Here is a 22785-nt window from a genome sequence, read left to right as displayed (position 1 = left end):
TCTATTGAGATACTGAAATTTACAGACCAAATCTCTATTGAAATAGCATTACATTGGGGTGGGGATCCCTTAGCCCCAAATAGCTAAAGAAGAGTAAGATATTTTAAAAATTCATACAAGAATTAGATTGATAGGAAATTTCTAATCATGGATTAAAAGTAGTAACAATACTTGCTGTTCCCTCAGCTCAGATCACTTTTCTATTAAATCTTAAATGTTATTCAAGTCTCAAATAAAAGGTTTCCTTCAGAGAGACCTTCCCTAACAACCGTAAGTAGTCTCCCTCAATCATTTTTAACCAGTTTCATTTTCTACATATTAATGAAAATTATCTGAAATAATTGTTGTATATTGTCATGCCCCACCTCTGACCCAACCTATATTTAATGATAAAGCTCACAGGTGACTTTAGCAAAGGTTGAACTACAGAGTGGGGAGACTTTGTTTTTAAAGGAGGCAACAAACTATCATGATAAGGCTCCAAAAATACCACTGGGCCCAAGGTTTGAACCAGCTGCAACAGCCATGGTAACCGGTGGCAAACTATCTTACTGTGCCTCAAAACTGGCACTAAGTGAAGCTCAATAACCAAGACCAAAACAAGTACTCAAAGGAGGAAAGCAAAAAGCTAAAATAAAACCTCCACCTAAGATATTGACTGGGAAGTTGAAGGCTTCCGCAATAATGGGCTTTGGGACACTATGTCAGAGTGAAGTGATTTTTATTTAGTTCTTGGTACACAGTTCTCACCTGAAGGGAAACTGTGTATGCCTAGACTAGGCTATAGACTAAGGAAAACACTTGTAAATATTGAAATAAATGTGACCTTCTTTAATCTGAGCCTTCAGCTGACTAACAATCTAACTAACCAAAACCAAACTCCCTGCTATCGAGTCATAGTGTTTCTGTAGGATAGAGTATAGAGGAAAACCCCTGGGTTTCCAGGACTGTAACTCTTTCCAGGAGTAGAAAACCTCATCCTTCTAAGGGCAGAAGAAATTATCTTTTAATTTACATAAAGTAGATATCTTTAATTATTTAAAGATAGGAACTACTATCAAATAAGGTTGTATATTTAAGTTTACATTGAAAAAGCAATAACAGGAAGTATACATTATCTCAAGGGATCCCCAAAACACTGTTGGATAGCCTAAACTTTTAATAAAACTGATATTTCTATTACAAACTGTCTCTCAAATTGCTAAGGTACAAGGAGAATAAAATTGTAGGTTATTCTTCCTTAAAATGTGACAATTCACCCACAAATATACTTATTTTATGTAAAGATACATTTTTGTAAACTATATATTGCAACAGTTCATAAATTTGAAATACGCATGTACACTTAGGCTAATATGTCTAAATGGCAACATATAAAGATCAAGAGTATGTTGAGGTTTAGCTTGAAGTTTGAACAGACATGACTGTCACCAGAAAATACAAAACCAGAGGCCCTATAGAACTGCTCCCTAGGACTTCCAAACTAAATCCTTACAGGTGTAGATTGTCATATCTTTAACTCACAGAGCGGCTGGTGACTTTCCATTAACTACTGCACCCCTAGGCTCGTGGATGGCATTCTCAGATGTGTAGAATTTGGAGAAAGGGGAATCCTTCTCTCTAATCAGAGGAGTAATAGGTTCTATGATTGTGGACCAACCACTTGTGGCTCTTTTCTCACTTCTTGCTGCTTAGCACCAGATGCAAACACAGCTGCACGGAATATAAGGCAGACTGGAGAAACTAAAGGTCTGACTTAATGGGCAGAGGACTGGGAACAGAGTTGCATCAGGGAGGCAGAAAATGTCAGAGAGATCACAAAAAAACAGGGAGCTCAGGTGGAAGATCCCATAGAGTTGAATATAAATCCCTGGCTTACCTGTGAGCGGTGTGTGCATGGACCTGACCCAAATCATCAAACCAATGGCTTTCAGAACTAACCAGGACTGTGCAGATCCCACACTGGTCACTGGGTGGTGCACTTGAGAAACAGGGGCACTATTAAGTTGGCTTTGAAAACTGAACTGATGTTGGAACCACAGGTGCTAGAGGAGATTCAGAACCTGTACCGTGAACCTACACAGGCTGGATGACTAAGACCAAAAATATAATATAACAAACTGCATTTATTTAAGACCTAGAATTTCATAATATGAAAAAATCTCTAAGATATACACTAAAGAAATCAGTGAGCACAAAATGTATCAGGAAAATGTTTGACTCAAAAATGGAAAAGACAGTAGATATGTACCCCAGGATGGACAAAAAATCAGGGGGGGTGTTATAAAAGCAGTTATTATAACAATAATGCAAAAACACAAGGGCAATATCTTTGAAATGAACATGAAGATAGAAATTCTTAACCAAGAAATGGAAGCCACAAAGAAAAAAACAGAAAATATTAGAACTGAAAAATGAAGTAACTGAAATAAAATATTCATTGGATGTGCTCAAGGTGGATGGCAAGAGGAGTCAGAGAACTTTAGGAGAAACTAAGCAATCTGAAAAAGAAAGAGAGGAAAGAAAGAATGTCAGGGACCTGTCCCAATATCAAAGGGCCTAATGGGTGTCTTCATCAGAATCCCAGGAGATGAGAAAGCCAACGTTTCAAAGAGATTATGAAAAATTACCACGTTCAGGGATAAAAAGAACCATAAACTTGTTGTTGTTAGATAGGTGCCATCAAGTCAGCACCAGTTTGGAAATATCCGTGAACCCCACAGGAGGATAAACCCACAGAAACCCAAACATAAGTTATATTCAACCTACTGGGAAAAAACCCAAACTTTTAAAGTATCAAGGGGAAAAAATGCATTACCTACAGAGAAACAGCTATTTGAATGGCTGCAGAATTTCTCATTATAATACCAAAGGGAAAATATTAACTATAAATTCAGAGTCCTATAGTCAGTAAAAATGTCTTCCAAGAATGACAATTAAATAAAGGTTTTCTCAGATGAAGAAAAACATAAGGCAATTTTTCTCAAGCAAACCTGCTTTGCAAGAAAGACTAAATTAGGAATTCTTTAGATAGATGGGAAATGATTAGAATAAGAGATCCTTGGAACATCAGGAATGAAATAAGTGGTTTTTTTGTATGAGTTTCTTCATATGAAATGCAGGGTAGTTCATCCATAGACACTGGAACTAGATTAATAGTTATTTAGGGTTTTTTTAGAGGAGGTTGAGGGATAATAGGTTGCTAATAATAATGGGTACAAGAATGAAGAAAAGTTTCAAACATTGATTGTGGAAATGATTGAACAACTTTTTCAATATAATTAAACCACTGAATTATATCTATATTAATTATAGGCCAATAAAACTTAAAAATCAAAGAAGAGCAAAATAAACGATATCTTGAAAATTTGTTATTATTATTCTCAGAAGCTCTTATGAAATATAGAGGCAAGTATTATAACATCTGCCCCCACTGTGTTCCTACTGCGCATATAATATGAATACACACAATGACTGCAAGAAAAAGACAGCCTGTACGAGGCTAAGGAAGAACAAAATGTTACCAGGGTTCCAGTGGCTAGCTAAAGAGGCACTCAGTAACATGCATCTTAGTACTGTTAGAGTGGTTATGCACTGGGCTGTGATCCATAAGGTCAGCAGTTCAAAACCACCAACCTCTCCGAAGGAGAAAGAATGGGGTCTCAACTCCCATAAAGAGTTACAGTCTTGGAAACCCACAGGGACAGTTCAACCCAGTTCTATAGGGTCATGATGAGTACATATTGACTTGATGAGTAAGTGAGTCTTGTTAAAGTGGCTTCAAGTAAAAGATCCAATTAAGCAGTGGCTTCCAAGAGGATCTGCTGACCTAATTCAATTCAAGGCAGAGGTCAAGGCAGAAGGTTATGGTGAAAGTTTGAGGGGAGGGGGAGATCCTCAAAAGGTAATTTTGATAAATTTCCTCTAAGGACACAAATCATAGGATCTTATTAAGAAAACATTTTAAGTAAAGTAAAAACTGTATTGATGAGAAAAGCTGCACCAAGGACTGTAAATGTAAGTACTAACCCTATCCTTTCAGAATTCTTTTTGTTACCCAAACTCAAAGAACAGAGTTACAACTTGAGTCCCTTGAGGGTTTCTAAACTGCCACTTTGACATGGTACAAATTGCAAAGCACAGATGAAAACATCACCTACAAAAGGGTATGAACCTGGATAAAGGATATGTCAACAAATAACAGCTTCACATTTTGTTTTTTGGTTAAAAAGTTTTCTAGTGTTTTATAACAATATCTTTGACATGCCTTTGTCCAATGACAATTGAAGGAGTAAATGTTTACGTAGACGAAAAAGTGATGTGTATAAAAATCACTAGGGCCTGCACTAAAAATATCTATACAAAGAGAAAACGTGAAAAACTCCAAAACTCAAAGGAAAAATCCAAACTCATTAACCGTCCATCAAGTACAACCCATAAGGACAATATAGGACAGAGTTTGAAAACAGCGCCGCCCGAGGCTATGAATTTTTAAGGGAGCAGTTAGACTGGGTTACTAGTGGTTTCTTTCTTGTTTGATTATTATTTGCCTATTTATACTTACATGTCCTGTGGTCTCTTATGAAGGTGGCTGCTGTGCTATTTGGAGCATATCAACTCAATGCCACTGAGTTGATTCCAACTTATATATGTGATTCTATATACGGTTTCCAAAGCTGTATGCCATGTATACTCGTGTATAAGCTGAGTTTTTCAGCACAAAAAATGTGCTGAAAACTGGGGTTCCGCTTAGACACGGGTCAGTGGTACCCCAGCAAGGTGTAACATTTCTCTCGCGGGTGACTGCCGTTCCTCCGCTGTTCATTCAGAGCCCCGCTGACACTGCAGGGCTTTGAATGTTTGTTTACTCACATCTAACCAATCAGAGCTGTCCTATGATGTGGACGGCTCCAAATTGCAGAAGCACCCATAGTGATTCACTTACGGTGGCAGCTGAACTGGTAAGGATGTGTCTGTGGCTGCGCTCCGTCTCTCCCCTCTGGTCTCTGTGTTAATTCACATCCTGCATTTCCCATCCTAGGCTTATACTCGAGTCAATCTGTTTTTCTGGTTTCCCAGGTAATAAATAAGTACCTCGGCTTATATTCGAGTATATACGGTAAGTATCTTTAGGAGCAGTATTATCTTTCTCCCATGAAGGGACTGGTAGGTTTAAACTGCTCACCCCGCAGTTACCAGCCCAACACGTACCTGACGGTGCAACCAGGGCTTATAACTTTGTTTATTAGAGTTAAAAATTCAGAAACAAGATGAGCAGACTCTTACAGACCAGTGGACCATGAAGATGGCACAGGACCAGCAACACTGCCCTTCTGTTATAAGCAAGATTGCCCTAAGTTGGAGTTTACTCCACAAAAACTAACAGTGACATAGAGAAGTTCTAAGAGTTACCTTCCCACACTTTTAGATAAACTATTCATTATTGCATTACTTGACTTTCCACCCTATAGCTTTCTCTGTTTCCTTTAGATACAAAGACCTCAAGTGTCTGAAAACTGTTCACCTGATAGCTGATCGAGATTTGAGGACAAATACTGATGTCTGAAATTCTCAAAATGTAATAGACAGGATCCTTTTTTCAAAGTGTATTGTAGAATACACATGAAGCTAAAAATAGTTAAAATATAAAAGCTATATTTTAAAATCCTTTTTTAGAACTCAAACAGCCACACTTTAAATTTAAAGCAATGTCTAAGAAAATTCCTTAGTGATTTAGGTCAGAACATCCAAAGTTAGCTCTACTAAATTGTAACATACTTAATAATTCTGGATACATGTACTGTCAAAACAAATTGTTGAGCTGACTCAATAACATCAAATAAATAAGAAGTAATGAATAGGCTAGATCAGGCAATTTGAGACTATCTAACAATATTTGGTGATGTTGGTTTTGGAAAACAGTACAAATATTTGCTTTGTCAAAGTAAATTGATTCTTTCCAAAGTCAAACGGAAACAAACACTAGCTTCACATCACTGGGCCTTTAAACTGAGTGTCTTTGTAAGTTATTCCTTTTACCCTCCAAAATGTAAAACCTCAAAACATAACTCCAACTAGCCATGTTCTTTCAATCATCTATCCCTCTCCACAGTTTGTGCACAGTAAATGTTTGCGTGCTATCACAGTAATGAGAAGCAAAAAGCTTTTTCATGTCTTATTTTTTCCACATTAACCTAGGCCAGGCATTCTTTAGAAAAAACATACAGAAAACTGCAAAGGCCATGCGCTATCAAGCTAACTCAGCCATCTGTATAGGAATACAAGGTAACCCTCTCTCCTCCAGAGAGAAGGAGGAGTCTTATTTCTTATGTACAATCCATAAATAAAATAAAGCCAGCAGTCAAGAGAGCAGGGGTGAGTGTACTCATCAGACTTGGTCCAGCTATGAGTTCAGGTTCTCTTTTTAATAGAAGTACTGTCATGAGCATAGTTAGCAGTAATAATGAAAATAGATGGGCTGGCATAGTAGCTGCACACGGAGCAGCAATTGTGAGGACGGTGCAAGTTTGGGTAGTGCTTTTTCCTGCCGGACACAGGGGAGTTACAAGTTGGGACTGATTCCTGGGCACCTAGCAACAAGTAATAGTTTCAAAATCCCATGTCCTTATATCATTAAAAATGTTATGTACACTCTCAAATAATTGCATTATGTAAGTGAACAAGAAATATAGAAATCATATTACACTTGAAATGCAGGTGCTCTGACAGCAAGAACCTTGTCATATAACCTTAATCACTGTTTTCTTTATTCCCTGCTCCCAGAATATTGCCTACCGTGGAGTGGGTACTGAAAATACATTTGCTAAATAAAATGATAAACAAATCGGCTGTGCAACTAAGTATAGTACACTTTTCTTTGTATGTGGTATACTCTACAAATAAAAGGGAAAATATATTTTAATTTCATTAATTAATTAAAAGAGAGAGAGAAATAATGAAACCCCTCCAGTTTCCTTACTCATTGGATCTAAACACTGAGTGGTTTTAAGAGAAGGAAAATTAAAATTGAAACTGGTGTCAGTGCTTTTTGTGGCACACAAGCTAGATTCAAACAATTGAAATGAGAAAAAAAGATACACAAATGAAAACATCACTTCTTTTTACAAATACAGAAACTGAGGCTAGTTGAGAGGTTACACCTGCATCTCACAATTGCTAAGTGGGAGAACTAAGACTTGGGTTCATTTGTTCTGGGCAGAGAGTCTTAAAATATCTATTCCATTACACCACATTTCCTACACCTGTCCAGTAATTAGAAAGCAATCAGAGAAGAAAACGCAAAACCTTACACCTACTCCTATCAACAATATTTCCTGGACTCCATATTATCAGTCTCAAACCCAAACCAAACATTGATTCCAATTCCTAAAGACCCCACACAGGGTTTCTGAGACTGTATATCTTTATGGGAGCTAGCAACTGATCTTTCTCCCACTTCTTAGAGCACATTTTATTTACCTACCAAAATGTAGTGAGGGTATAGGCTACTACAGTGTTGAAATGTTCGTACCCTATCCTAGTACTACTACTATTTTCATTGTAGTAAGGTAATCAATATTGAGGTTTATGACTGTACCACATCTTTATGATTATATCTTCACTATGGCTTCACATCAGTGGGATTCCATGTTAAATAATAAATCACTTTCTAATATTTATGAGGTGCCTCCAGAGAATTGTGGAGGGTGACTTGTTCTGAATGATTCATTCTAGTATGGTTTACCTTGAAGAAAAGCAAGAGATTTGAGGTACTTTCCCTTAATGGTGTAACTAAGAGAAGTCCTTAGTCATTAAGCTTGTCTTTATCTTTTAACTTACCTATACAGCACACACAGCGATGTCTCAAAGGGTTAGGACACAAAGAGCTGTAAAGATACTTCCCTAGAAGCTTACTTTTAGGTTTAAAAAATAATAATGCTGGCCAAAATTAACTTTGATAAAAATAGCATCACTAATTTAAGCTGGATCAAATTGCATATTAGACTGATAAGTAGTTTCTTGGAGATATGCATGTAGGTCATGCTATTATTTTGATCTTAATGATATGGAAACCATGTAAGAACAAATTAATTATGATAGAAATATATATTAATGATTTTAGCTATTGCATAGAAAAATAAACAAATGATAAATGAAAAAATTAAGAAATTTTACTGTCAATTTTTAATTTTGAAGAGCAATTTATTAAATATTAGCCACTTAAATATTTCTGAGAAAGTTTTAAATACAACTCATCTAAATCAAAGGTACCTCTGAAAATAAATAATAAGCATTTTTAAATTAGATAAGTACATAAAATATAATACAGGCAAGGAAACAGCAAACCAGCTGCCATTCCATTCATTCTAATTCATGGTGACCCTCTAGGTAGCAGAGTAAGGTTTTCAACGCCTATTTTTTTTGGCAGTAGATCACCTGGCTTTTCTTTCACAACACCTCTAGTTAGAATCAGAACTGCCAGGTGTCTGTAAGGAGCCAAGTGCTTAGCTACCTGCACCACCCAGGAACTCTAAATATTAAATTAGATAGGTATTATATATATGAGGGGAGGGGGCTTCAGAAAGTTCAGAGACAGTAATTAAAGGATAATGGAATTTTCCACAACTTTTTAAAGCCCTCACATATACAGGCACAGGTAAGAATCCCAAAAACAATTTGGGCTGTGTGTAAATAGACATAATATCCTGAGTTTGACATAGCAGTATTTCCCCAAATGTTATGATATAATATTACCCAGGATGAATATTAGAGGACCAAAATAAAAAACCCAAACCCACTGCCATCGAGACATAAAGTGACCTTTATGTCTCTGAGACTGTGAATCTGTAAGGGGGCATACAGATTCACCTTTCTCACACAGATAAGCTAGGTGGTTTGAACTCCCCACACTGTGATTAGTCGGCCAAGGTATACGGGACAGCACCGTCAAAGCTACTTGAATATGGCTTTCCAAGAAAAGAGTAAGTCTTAGAGTTCTATGAGCATTGTTATCAATGATTTCTATGTGTTTCCCTTGTGATTTTTTGTGGTTTAGTTTTTGTTTTGTTTTTTTCTTTTTTTTAATTTAGATGGCATCTACTGTCAACTAACCATGATTTTACTAAGACTAACCAGCCAGAATGTACCTTAGAGGCAAGGATGGAGAGACTTCATCCCAGGCACTTTGGGCATGGTGCTTGGTAAAGTAGAAGAGCAGCAAAGAAGAGCAAGACCCTCCCGAGAAGAAGAGTTGACACAGTGGCTACAACAAGCGGTTCAAACATAGAAAGTGTGAGAATGGCGCAGGGCCAGGGAGTGTCTCACTCTGTTGTCTATGGGGTCAGACTCGACTAGATGGCATCTAACAACCACCACCACCTCCCTGAAGTGATACAATGAATAATAGGAATTTCGTGGCATTGTCAGACTTGAATCAACATCAACCTTTGTGACGATTTGAAGTAAAAGTGAAACACTATGGGTTTCCAGTTCATATATACATGAGTTTATCACCAACAAAACCTGTTTAAGTGTATCTCTGTCTTGGCTGCAGACAAGTTCTCTCAGGAGTACTCTTGTCTCGGTCTTGTAAAGGTGCCTTCAAAAAAATAAGGATCCTTTCTGTGCCACTGGGGGGAGAATACATTTTGAGCTCAGGATTAGTAGTAATATTTTGACAAAGCTCAAGTGGACATCTCCCCAAATTATTATAGCTTTGAAACAGGTTGATGGGACTACTGCCCCACATACAACAGATTTTAGATGGACCAAGGGTTTATGGAAGGTCAGCAATAATTCAGAGATGAGCAACCAATTCAGATTATGGATATTGTTTTTTGGGGAATGCCAAAAGGGTAATCTTTGATAGATTCTCTCAAAGGACACAGGACAATCATAGGGACCCATTATGAAGAAGTTTGGATTTTTGGGGGGGGAGGGGTTGTTTTGGTTTATTTTATATATATATATATAAAATCATTTATTGGGGGCTCTTACAGCTCTTAAAACAATCCATACATAATTGTACCAAGCACATTTGTACATATGTTGACGTCATCATTTTCAAAACATTTTCTACTTGAGCCCTTGGTATCAGCTCCTTTGTCCCTCCCTTCCCCACCCTCCTACACTCATGAACCCTTGATAAATTATAAATTATTTTCATATCTTATACCATCCACTGCCTCCCTTTACCCACATATCTGTTCATCCCCCTAGGGGGAGGCAGGGTGTTATATGTCAATTGGGATTGGTTCCCCTTTTCCCTCTTCTCTCCCCACATTCCTCCTACCCTCATGGTATCACTATTCCCATTATCATTCCTGAGGGGGTTATCTGTCTTGGATTCCATTTGTTGGGAGCTCTTATCTGTACCAGTGTACATGCTCAGGTTTAGCCAGATTTTTAAGGTATAATTGAGGTTATGATGAGGGGTAGGGGGAGCATTAAAAAACTAGAGGGGAAAAAGAGGACCTGATACAAAGGGCTTAAGTGGAGAGCAAATGCTTCGAAAATGATTAGGACAAAGAATATACATATGTGTTTTATACAACTGAAGTATGTATATATATGGATTGTGATAAGAGTTGTATGAGCCCCTAATTAAAAAAAACAAACAAACAAAAAAAGAAACAAAAAACTAGAGGGATGTTGTGTGTTTCCTCAGTGTGTGTTTCCTCAGTGCTATACTGCACCCTGGCTGGCTGGTCCCTTCCTTGTGACCCCTCTGAGGGAATGTCTAATCATGTACAGAAGGGCCTTTGGTCTCCACTCTGACACCCCTTGTTCACATCTATATGATGGTTTTGGGTCTTCTTATGCCTGTTACCTGATCCAGTCAACACTTCGTGGTCAACAAAGAACTTTTAAGAAAATTGAAAACTGCATTGGTGAGTAAAAAGGCCAGGAAAGTTGCACCAAGGAATCCTTTCTATCATGAGAATGCACCTACCATATATACTCGTGTACAAGTCGAGTTACAAAAAATGTGCTGAAAAACTGGGGTTCGGCTTAGACACGGGTCAGTGGCATGAATGGATGTCATCTAGTCAAGCCCAACTAACAAAAGGAGGAAATCTCATGAAGCCTGACACAGAGTTAGTAACAAAGTGGGTTCAAGATGCATGGGAAGACATTCCAGAAGACACAGTGCGACATGCCTTCCAGAAATGTAGTATTAGTAATGCTATGGATGGCAGTGAAGACTGCGCTTCGTATGAAAATGACAGCAGTGACGGTGATGACGGCGATCTCAGTGAGGACAGCGTCTATGATGACCTCACACCAGCTGAAGCTCTGCATTGGGATACAGGAATGATGATGAGGAATCCAGTTTTGAAGGATTTTAACTCTTTACATTTTAGCTTGGTTGCTGATTGAGCTCAGGGAATAGTACTCTAAAGGTATCATTGTTGATACCTTATTGTTTTTGTTGAACCTATTTTCCACTGACTGTGCTGGTTTACTAATGTTAAATGACTTGTCCTTTTATGTTTTTTAAAAAAATAAATATTTAAATACATTATCCCACTGATGTCTCAATTTTTAGTAATTTTATTTTCATTTGTTTTGATTATTGAAACTCACCAATAGCTTCTGCATTTTCCACCCTCGGCTTATACTCGAGTCAATCAGTTTTTCTGGTTTCCAAGGTAATAATTAGGTACCTCGGCTTATACGTGGGTCGGCTTATATTCGAGTACTCATTTTTCAAGGCTAACAAGGGTTACTTTCTAATATTGTGTGAGGAAACCTTACTCTAGTCCAAACTGCAGCCCTTTTTTTTTTTTCCTTTTTGGTTCCAAAGTTAAAAGAAAAGTACAAAGGAACAAAGTTTGAGCTCCTCCAGGATGTCAAAATTACTATTTTGATGTACATATAAATCAAAGAGCACAGAATTCAAGAAAGGCAGTTGTTGTTAGGTGTCATCGAGTCAGTTTCAACTCATAGAGACCCTTTGTCCAAGAGAACAAAACAAGGGCCTTCCTATTTTTCACTGTCCCTCTACTTTACCAAGCATGTTGTCCTATTCCAGGGACTGACTCCTCCTGATAATATGTTCACATAGGTAGATAAGAAGAAGTCTCCCCATCCTTGCATGTAGGGGCATAGCATTCTGGTTGTATTTGTTCTACAATAAATTTGTTGGTTCTTTTGACAATTCATGGTACTTTCAATATTCTTCACCAGCACAATACAAATCCAAGAATTCTTCAGTCTTCCTTATTCAATGTCTAACTTTCACATACCTGTGAGGCAGTGGAAAATACCATGACGGGTCAGATGCACCTCAATGCTCACACACCGAGTATCCTCCTTGCTGTCCAACATTTTAAAGAGGTCAAGCACAGCAGATTTACCCAATACAATACATCCTTTTATCCCTTCACTACTGCTTTCATGAGCATGGACTGTGGATCCAAGCAAGACAAAATCCTTGGCAATTTCAATCTTTTCTTCATTTAACACGGTTTTTTCTACTGGTCTTGTAAAGATACTGGTCTCCTTTACACTGGGTTGTAATCCACAATGAAGGTGGCAATCCTTGATCTCTATCATGTCCTTAATTTTAGCAAGCAAGGTTGTTTCATCTACATATATCAGGTTGTTAATAAGCCTTCCTCCCATCCTGAGGCTGTAGTCTTCATCCTGTAATCCAACTTCTTTAATTATTTGCTCAGTATACTGATTGAATAAGTACAGTGAGAGGATAAAACCATGATGCACACCTTTCCTGATTTTAAACCATGCAGTATTTCTTTCTTCTGTTAACATAACTGACTCTTGATCCATGGACAAGTTCCATATGAGCACAATGAAGTGCTCTGAATTCCCCTCATTCTCAAGAGTAGGGGTCAGAGAGCTGTAAACACCACCTCCAGAAGTATATAGAGCTAAATGACTTATATGTAAGGAAATAATAGTTCCATATTTTAATATACTTGTTTAATAAACATTTTTATGATTTTGCAACAATATATTTTTACTTACCCACTTATTCCACTCTACAATAAAATGGTATTTAAAGTCAACTGAGCTTTGGATTTCAATGTGAACTTACTTTGCAGAAATAGCATTAATGAAAACAAAAAACCACTGCCATTGAGTCAATTCCAACTCATGGTGACCCTATAGGACAGGATAGAACTAACTGCCCCTGTTGGTTCTCTGAAACAGTAATTCTTGATGGGAGCAGAAAGCCTTGTCTTTCTCACATGAAGACAAAAATATCTTAAAAGAATGCTCAAACTACCACAGGTCCTAATCATTAGATAACATGCATTTCTTGGCCATTTTAAAAGCTGAGCAGTTTGGAAGACAAAAAATTGAAATCAAGACTCATTTATTCATTAAATAAGCATTATTTAATGCCTATTGACTCTTGCTCTGTGAGACTCAAGAGTATATATTAAAAAATTATAATGTGGGAAATTGTACACAAAGAAACAGATATGTTAAGTGATAGTAATAAGACTAAGATAATTAAGAAAGGCTTCCCTTGGTAGAGCATTATTCAATCAGCTAATGACATTTTAATTGTAAGAATTTCACAAAAGCAAAAAGGAATGTATTGTGTATTTTCGGTAAAAGATTATATTGGAAGACTAGTGAGATAAATTTAGAGAAGACAATAAGCCTAACAGACTGAATTTACATTCAACATTTATATTCATATGATAATAAGCATCAATATTTGGATCGTAGGGGACTGATAGAAAATGTTAGCTTCTTAAGCTATTTCCCTCAAACTTTTATGGGCAAACCACAATACTCAAGAGAAAAAAGCCAGCAAACTGTTAGTCAGCTCAGCGTTAAAGCAATGAAGATCTGTGTCAGTGGAACTGAAGAAGGTCTCATGTAGGCCAGGTGATGAGATAGGCTGTTATGGGATGCTGTTATTGTTGAGTGCCCTTGTGTGAATTCCAATTGTGGTGATGTTATAGGGCAGAGAAACGATTAAGGTTCCTGAGGCTGTGATCTCTACGGGAACAGATGGCTGGATCTTTTCTCCTAAAGAGCAGCTGGTATAGTCCAAGCACTAAGTTTTTGGTTAGCACCACCAGGGTGAATGGAGTTCTTTGAGAAGAGCCAAGAATTACAAAAAGCATTACAAATTCTGGGACTATAGAAAACTTTAAGGTCCACAGGTTCCAAGTGCACAGCTGATCAAGAAAACGAAAAGTTCTGCAGCATTGATTTAAATGTTACTTATAATAATTGCTCCCAATTGTTTTAGAACTGCTTATGAATTGGATGTCTCAGAGTTAGTAAACATGCTTTTGAATTAAATTTCACATTATGGAGAGAATAAAATTCAACTACAAAATTTTTAATCAGTTCACAGTCATTAATATCTGTACTTTTCTACTTTTGATGGAAGATCTCTGATACTATTATTCTGAAATAGGTAACCCGTACAGGGGAGTAGGAGTTGGAAGGATTTAAATATAAATCTTGATGTAGACACAGTAAAAGTGTAAGTGCTCTTGCACATTCTACTGAGTCTCTCTTAAGACACTTGTCTCTAACTGTAGGAAATTCAACTTAGGCTATAGGACTGGGTGGTCCTTTTTAAGTGGTAATTTAAATTTGGTCATAAATTGTAGCAGGCAAGTAGCACATCAAAGTCACCAACTGTTGTCTCACACTGAATTTTACCTTTGTTCTAATGAAAAAGGCCTCAAGTGACAGTGTAATAAAAAGCAGTGGGGGTGGGGTTAGGGGGAGGAATCAACCTAGCATTTAAATTTGTTTTTTCATTAAAAATAGAACTTTTGAATTCCTAGTGCTTTGTAATAGATTTCTAATTCAATTACAATTCTTCCTAATCAATTTGTAAAAGGTGCCATCACCACAAAACTTGAAAAGAGCTCGCACTAGCTATAATTTATTAAATAAAAGTAATCACAAGTCTTCTAATCTCCAATAATGATCAACAAATCACCAGCAACTTTAGCTGGAGAACCCAAAGCTGAGGTCCAGTTCTTAATGAAAAAGGTGTCTATTAAAAAGATGGACAAAATGATGAAATGGACTTCCATGTTGATGAAGGGCACGTCCTCTTAACTGAAATTTGGAAATGTTACAAGTGTGCGCGTACGGACACACACACACACACACACACACACACACACACACAAGAATAAACTAGAGACAACCCTAGATAAGAAAAATGAGGAATTATGAGTTATTTTTCATTTCAGAGCAACCTCAAACGTTTATATTATTACTATATATTAATAAATGTAAACTGGGTGTGTAGTAATAATGAAATGTTACCAAGATGTGGAAAAAGGTCTTGGAGCATAGTATATGCTGTTTTTCTCGATAAAAATAAGAAATCTAAATATATATTACCATCTACAGTAACCTCCAGAAGGCCAGATTTTTTTAAATATATATATATACTTTAAATATATATACATATAAAGTATATATATATACTTTATATATATATATATATATATATATATATATATATATATATATATATATATATATATTTAAAACGCAGTGGCTTTGCTCACAGTTCCTAGCAGGCCATGCAAAGCATCCCTGGAGAAGCCACCCACCGCGCATTCCCAGCCTCTGCACAGAGTCGCTCCAGCAACCAAGGAGCCCTGGCGTCCAGGGCGTTGATGTGAGCGGCGGCGGCGGCATCCCAACACCTTCCTTTTGATCCAGGCCACACCAGCAGGGCCACTTCTCTCCCCTGCAGTCGCCAGCGGGCCGCACTGGGCCCAGTCCGTGGGTGGCACATCGCCCGCCGGGGCCGGGCAGCCTACCTGCTCTGCCACGTTCACACCCAACCCCGCCCCGCGACCACTGGGCTTCGCTGGGTGCCCGCGGTCCCCAAGCAGTCTTCCGAAAGTACCTCCATTCCCGAGCCCGCGGCCGCCGACCCCCGCCAGCCGCACGCCCTCCCATCGCCCGGGATGGGCGGCCCCCGCCCCCCGGCCGCCCGGCGGCTCTGGCCCTGGGGGATCCGGCGCTTGGGCGACGAGGAGCGCCGGGGACCCGCGGGAAGGGCCCGGCCCGCCGGCGGGGGGCTTTCGGGCGGCGGCGGGAAGGCGGCTCACCTTGTTGAGGTGGGGGTTGCGCGTCACCGGGTAGCCGCGCTGGTGGGTGTGGCGGCGGCGGAGGCCGGCGGGCTCCATGGCTGGGCGGCGGGCGGCGGCGCGCGCGGTGCGGGCGGCAGTTGCGGCGGGAGCCCGTGCGCACTGAGGCGGCGGCGGCGGCGGCGTGGGGCGGGAGGCGGCGGCGCGCGCGGTGCGGACGGCAGATGCGGCGGGAGCCCCGAGCGCACTGAGGCGGCGGCGGCGGCCGCGCGGGGGAAGGCCGTGCGGCGGGGGGCGGGCGTGGGTGGCGAGAGGGGGTGGCCGCAGCGGGAGGAGCCCGCGCGAAGCCGGTGTCCCCAACAGGGCAGCCTACGAGAAGCGCTGAGTCATGGCGCGTGAAGAGGCGCACGAGCCACGGGCGCCTGAGGAGCGCGGGGGCAGGGGCGACCCGCACTCGGGCGGCCGAGGTCACTCCCTCGGCGCACCCGGCCCGGGCTCCCGTCGTGCTGTTGGTCACGGCTTCGCCACGGGGCGACAGGTCCCCAATGCGTGGTGGGCTGTGGCGGAGCGCGGGGAAGGGGAGGCCCACGCGGAGTGGAAAGTTCCGCGGCCGCCTGCAGCGGGCCCAGGGTTGTTTACCAGCCTGCCCCTCACGCCCGGCTCATCCGAGATCTGGAGATCCACCATTGTTCTGCTGGCCCCTCTGGACGCGGGCCCAAGTGGGGGAGCCAACCTTGCCCCAGAACGCGCAGGCCCCAGGAGAACTGGGAGAACTGCCAAAAAAGGGAGAGGGCATGGGCCCAGCCAGGAGTTTCTGAAGATGAGGCATCAGGGTGCGTAAGCTCAAGGCACCCCCACATTCACCTTGCACGCTTAGAAATGCCCGCTGCTCTACAACCACTGCCTTCCGTCCAGTTAACGCAGGGCAACTGGCCCTTCTGGAGCTCACTTTCTCCACTGGCTAACCAAAGGGTCAGACTACCTGATGGACAAGGTCTGGATTGACTGTTTTATTGCTGATAGTTTGACATGAAGGCTCAAGAACTGGAGGAGGCCAGTCAGCTGAAAGGATTATCCGACAAAGGAAAACAAACAGAAAAACATTCAAGTGTTCTGTCCCCCAACTATCGTTACAGTCTGTAGAATTATCTATACAGTCTTTAGGATCTTGTTTCTGCCCTGGTTATCTCTACATAAATAATATTATTTCCGAGTGTATTTTTTGAGATGATTGTTTATTTCACATTGCCATATGTCAGAAGAACATTGAATCGCGGTGTTTTCCTATTTTCTAATGATGAGATTTGAACAGAAAGTTTTGATTGCTTACATACAAACATCTTTGGCCTAGTCTTATATACATATACTTTTAATTTTGTTCTGTTGTTTAGAGTATGCACATAAAAGCAAACACCAACTCAATAGCTTCTATGAGCAATTCAATGACATTGATTTCATTTTTCAAATTATGTCACCATTTTCATTCTCTCTTTCTGGATTGATCTGTAAACATAAATTCACCATCCCTTAAGTTTCCTATCTAACCTGACTTGGTGTTGTCAGTTTGACACCATAGAGGTAGATATTTAAAAGAGCTCAATGCTCATGGCAGATGTTTATTACTAGTTATGCTAAATTATTGCTTATTGACATTGACACGAGGTTGACTCACAGTATCCCCATGTGTGTACAGTACAACTGCTTCATAGGATTTGGTTTTATTTATGAACATTTTATTGTGGCTTGATTAAAAGTTTACAGAGCAAATAAGTTTCCCATTCAACAATTTATAAATTTTATTTTTGGTTTGGGACATTAGTTGCAATCCTCTCAATGTCATAGCATTCTTCCTGCTTCCCACCTGGGTTCCCCATTTCCATTCACCATCTTTCCTGTCCCTTCCCTGCTTTCTGAACTTTTTTGGGGGGCAAATGCTTCCCTTTTGGCCTCGTAAGAGTTATGTGGTTGATCGCCCTGAGGAGCATGCTCTCGGTGTGTGTATTCAATCAGTATGCCAAGTAAGTAATCAGAGAAGCTGGCTTATATAAAGAAGACTGGCATCAGGACCGGAGAAAGGCTTATTAATAACCTTAGCTATACAGATAATACAACCTTGCTTGCTGAAAGCCAGGGAGCCTTGAAGCACTTGCTGATGAAGCTCAAAGATTTCAGGCTTCAGTATGGATTATGACTCAATGTTAAAAGGACCTAAACTCCTCACAACTAAACCAATTGGTAACATCATGATAAATAGAGGAAAGGGTGAAGTTGTCAAAGGTTTTGTCTTGCTTAGATCCACAGTCAATGTTCATGGAAGCAGCAGCCAAGAAATCAAAAGATGTATTGCATTAGGTAAATCTGCTGCACAGACCTGTTTAGAGTATTGAAAAGCAAGGATGTTACTTTAAGGAGTAAGGTGGGCCCCCTTTGGGGGTCGAACGAACCTTTCACCTAATGGTTGCCTAAGACCATCGGAAAACACAAATATTTCACAACATATAATTACACATTGTTTTGTGATTGATCACGAGGTTTATGTTTAATTATGTTCTGTTTATAACAATGAAAATATATCTTCCATATCAGATATTTATATTATGATTCATGAAAGTAGCAAAATTACAGTGATGAAGTAGCAATGAAAATAACGTTATGGTTGGGGGTCACCGCAACGTGAGGAACTGTGTGAAAGGGTCGCAGCATTAGGAAGGTTGAGAGCCACAGGTCTAGGCAATCATTTCATGTGCTTGTGAAAGTTGGACACTGAAAGACTGCAGAATCGGTGCATTTGAATTGTGGCGCTGCTGAAAACACTGAGAGTCATGGATTGCGGAGAGGACAGAATTATCTCTCTTGGAAGACGTAGGACTGGAGTGCTCCTTCGAGGTAAGGATGGCAAGACTTTGTAATAGATACTTTAGACATGTTGTCAGGGGAAACCAGTCCCTAGAAAAGGGCATCATGTTTGGTGAAGGAGAGGAAGGCTGTCAAGGAGAGGGATTGATACAGTGCTGCACCAATGGGCTCAGTTATAGAAACAACTGTGAGGATGGCACAGGGCCAGGCAGTGTTTCATTCTGGGTCACTATGGGTAGGAGCTGACTCAATGGCACCTAACAGTGTGTGTGTGTGTGTGTGTGTGTGTGTGTGTGTGTGTGTGCATGCCTTTCTATTGTTTGGCTGAAAGAGGATTTCCAAGAGTGGGTTCATTATAGGTTTGAAGGGTGTCTAAGGCTGTAGCCTCTATCAGAACAGAACAGTTAAGTCTGGTCTTCTTTATGATTTTGAATTTTTTCTACATTTTTCTCTCCACTCTATCCAGGACTCTCTTTTGTGATCCAGACTATACTGGTAGCTGGAAACCATCTAGTTCTTCTGGTCGCAGGTTCTTGGAGCACTATGGTTCCTTTGGACTAATCATTTTTTTGTCTTTGACTTTCCTCACTTTTTTTCTCTAGACAGAAAGAGATTAATAGCTATATTTTAGATGGCCACTCATTAGAACCTAATCACTACTCGTCAAACTCTGATGTAGAACATTGTCTTTATGGAATATGCTATGCTCTCAATCCTAGTGAGCCAGAACCTCAAGATGCTTACTTATGACTAAATATTTGCAAAACTTGGCCCCCATGTGCTCTATTCGATTAATTGGATATGTTTGCAGCACATGAAAATGCATATGTAGTAATATTCTCTGCTGAACATTTATATGCTTATGAGTTTACTCCCATATGCCATCTACACTGGTTCAGCTTCTATATCTACCTGTGTATGGACTTATAAATTGTTGTTGTTATTGCTGTTATTGCAGTATAGTATGTGTCATAGTACTTAACGTTGTTACCTTTTATTTTGCCTACCTTCCCAGTGTCTTCCTTTGCATTGGTCACGTTTTACTGACCTCTCGTGTATTGTCTTTCTTTCACCCAAGTTTAATACATGGCTGCTATCTAGTTAGAGATCCCTTCTCCTTCCAATATCTCATAACCACTAAATAATGTTTCTTTCTGTACATAAACATTTTCTTGATACTTTATAGTAATATTATAAAATATTCTCATTTTTTGATTGAATTATTTTATATAGCATTATTTTCTCAGGCCCATTTATAGTGTAAGATGTTTCACAGGTTTATCATTATTCTTTAGTCATTGTATATGTGTACTACTGTTTATTTGCTCATTCATCCATTGAGGGGCATTTAGGTTGTTTCTATCTTTCTTGAAATGTATACATATATATGTATATATTTTAATAATACTGTGATGAATACTATCTATTCCTGTTGTGGCTCTTATACCTAATAGTAAGATTGCTAGATTATCTGATATCATTATTTCTGACTTTTGAATGAAGCACTGTACTGTTTTCCATACTGATTGTTTCTTTTTACTGTCCCGCCAGCACTGTGTGAGAGTTCCAATCTCAACAGCCCTCACCAGCATTTGTTTTATTTTTTACCATTGCTATTATTGCCTAGGTGCAATGATATATCATTGCTGTTTTGCTTTGCATGTCTCTAATGGCTAATGATAGTGTATATCTCTTCATGTATTTGCTGGTTGCCTGGATGTCTTCTTCAGTGAAGTTGGTATAGTCTTTACATTATCTAGAATCAGTGGTTTTATATGTAACATTTTATTGAGATTACAAAGTTCCTTAATAACATACTATGCATTCAAATGACATCTTTCATTGCGAATTCCTTCATCCATAAACCATTAACTCTATAGCATCAGAGAAAAGGGCATACTTTACAAAACTTATACTTTGAGAAGATAATATATATTAAGACTCTCATGAATTTTAACCAGTATATTATAATTAGAGTGCTTTATATGAGAAAAAAAACAGTTTGTCATACACAGGTTGGAAAGCAAAACACGAAAATGCTTAAGAAAAAAAAACCTTAGTACACAGTTGGAACTTTATTATAATTCTTAGTACATATATTTAGTAGATATGCCTGTCTATTCCTGTTTCTGTAATGTAAATATCCCAGGGAGAAAAGATGATAGAAACCGGGAGTGGTTCCAAAAGAGTGTGTGGCCGGTGTCTCTACCTAGCATTACACAGCATTATAGTATCCTGCCAAAGCGGGTAGAGTTCACATCTTCTATAAATTTCATTCTCTCACGAAGAAAACCCCAGCCATCTTGAATAATAACAAGATGAAGCCTAATATAAGGAGCAATTTCATACATGCATGTGATTGCTTACATCTAATTTTCCACTTTAAGCACACCAAAATTTTCCATCCTTTAAAAGTTTTTATAAGGTTCAGTTTGGGTCCCTGAGTGTCACAAACAGTTTGTACTCACCTAGTAACTTAGAGGTTGGCTGTTCTACCCAAAAGGAAACAAGTAAGAAAAGTAAACATGAAGAAAAGAGCCTTTCTGCTTAAATATTCCTTGGGAGAAAATAGAGTTGTCAAGTGCCTCTGTTCACAATTGGTAAAGTTAATGGTGGTATGATTCAGATTCAGGGGCTAGGAACTGTGGTTTCTGTTACACAAGTGAGAATACTATGCATCAAAATAAAATGTTTATTGCCCAAGTTAAGTTTAGTACACAATGAGGTCTTACAGCATAGAATAAAATGATAGTAGATGTTCTGATTTAATGTTATGGGTTGAGATTTTAAGCACAGGAAATTTCTAATAGCCTATATATAGCTCTATTGTCCCCCTCATGTAGCTATAGGTGATATTTCATTATATTAAGTGAATGATCTTATATTCTTTCACACTAAAAATATGCAGATTTATTTTGGTTGACAATATGTCTTGTTCTTGGTGATTCTTAAATAAAAACAATTCTGCTTTTTAGGGTTTTAATTTGAGACTTCAAGTATTCAAATAATTGAAGATGAGAAGGTCTCCCAAGCTGCAGATCCTTAAAGTTCAGAAGCAAATGTAGGCAGCTGCATGCTTGGGATCAGTCTCCAGAGTAATGCCCAGCCAGGAGTGGGCTGAGTTTTTGCCTGTGCACTGTTCTACACGCGTCACTATACGTTGCCAGCAATGCCTATATGCCTCCTTCATCAACCACTTCATCATTCAAGGGCCTAAACGCACTAGCCACATGTGTGCACAAGCAAGCCACTCACCACGTGTGGCTAGCAACAATGGACTACAAAACAACAACAACAAACCACTGACAAAGAACAAAACAAAACACAACAAGAAAGAAAAGCTGAAGTTAGTATATTGTTGCTTCGTTTTGCTCTGTCTTATTTTTCTGCATGTTATTATCTCCACAGGTCTGATAGGCTGGATGAACAATCTGGAGGAAAAACAATGGGACTGACAATTCGGGGGGGAAATGGGAGAGGGGGAGGTGGGGGGTAAAGAAGTGGTGTTAACAAACCCAGGGACAAGGGAACAACAAGTGATCCAAATTGGTGGTGAGGAGGGTGTGGGAGGTCTGGTAGGGCATGATCAAGGGTAATGTAACCAAGAGGAATTGCTGAAACCCTGGTGGGGATGGAGCATGATAGTGGACAGGAGGAAAATCAAGGGAAATAGAGAGAAGAGCTGGGAGGCAAAGGGCATTTATAGAGGTCTAGATAAAGACATGTACATATGCAAATATATATATGTATATATGGATGGGGAAATAGATCTATGTGCCTGTATTTATAGGTATAGTATTAAGGTGGCGGAAGGACATTTGGCCTCCACTCAAATACTCCCTCAATATAAGAACACTTTCTTCATGGGAGG

At 39.4% G+C, this 22785-nt stretch overlaps 1 protein-coding gene across 2 annotated transcripts in view; it reads right to left on the bottom strand.

Annotated features, from left to right (window-relative positions):
- Positions 1-16404, bottom strand: part of ME1 (malic enzyme 1) — a 178169-nt gene extending 161765 nt beyond the window's left edge. The window contains exon 1 of one of the 2 annotated variants that reach the window (XM_075554825.1): positions 16080-16404. In XM_075554825.1, coding sequence (XP_075410940.1) covers positions 16080-16157 — 78 coding nt within the window. In that variant the 5' untranslated portion in view covers positions 16158-16404. The other variant, XM_075554826.1, reaches the window with a different exon arrangement.
- Between the last annotated feature and the right edge of the window lie 6381 nt (positions 16405-22785).

This window comes from Tenrec ecaudatus, chromosome 7, assembly GCF_050624435.1.
Source record: "Tenrec ecaudatus isolate mTenEca1 chromosome 7, mTenEca1.hap1, whole genome shotgun sequence".
In the NCBI taxonomy this organism is placed as follows: domain Eukaryota; kingdom Metazoa; phylum Chordata; class Mammalia; order Afrosoricida; family Tenrecidae; genus Tenrec; species Tenrec ecaudatus.
The sequence above is the reverse complement of the archived record's forward strand: the minus strand, read 5'-3'. Positions and strand labels throughout refer to the sequence as shown.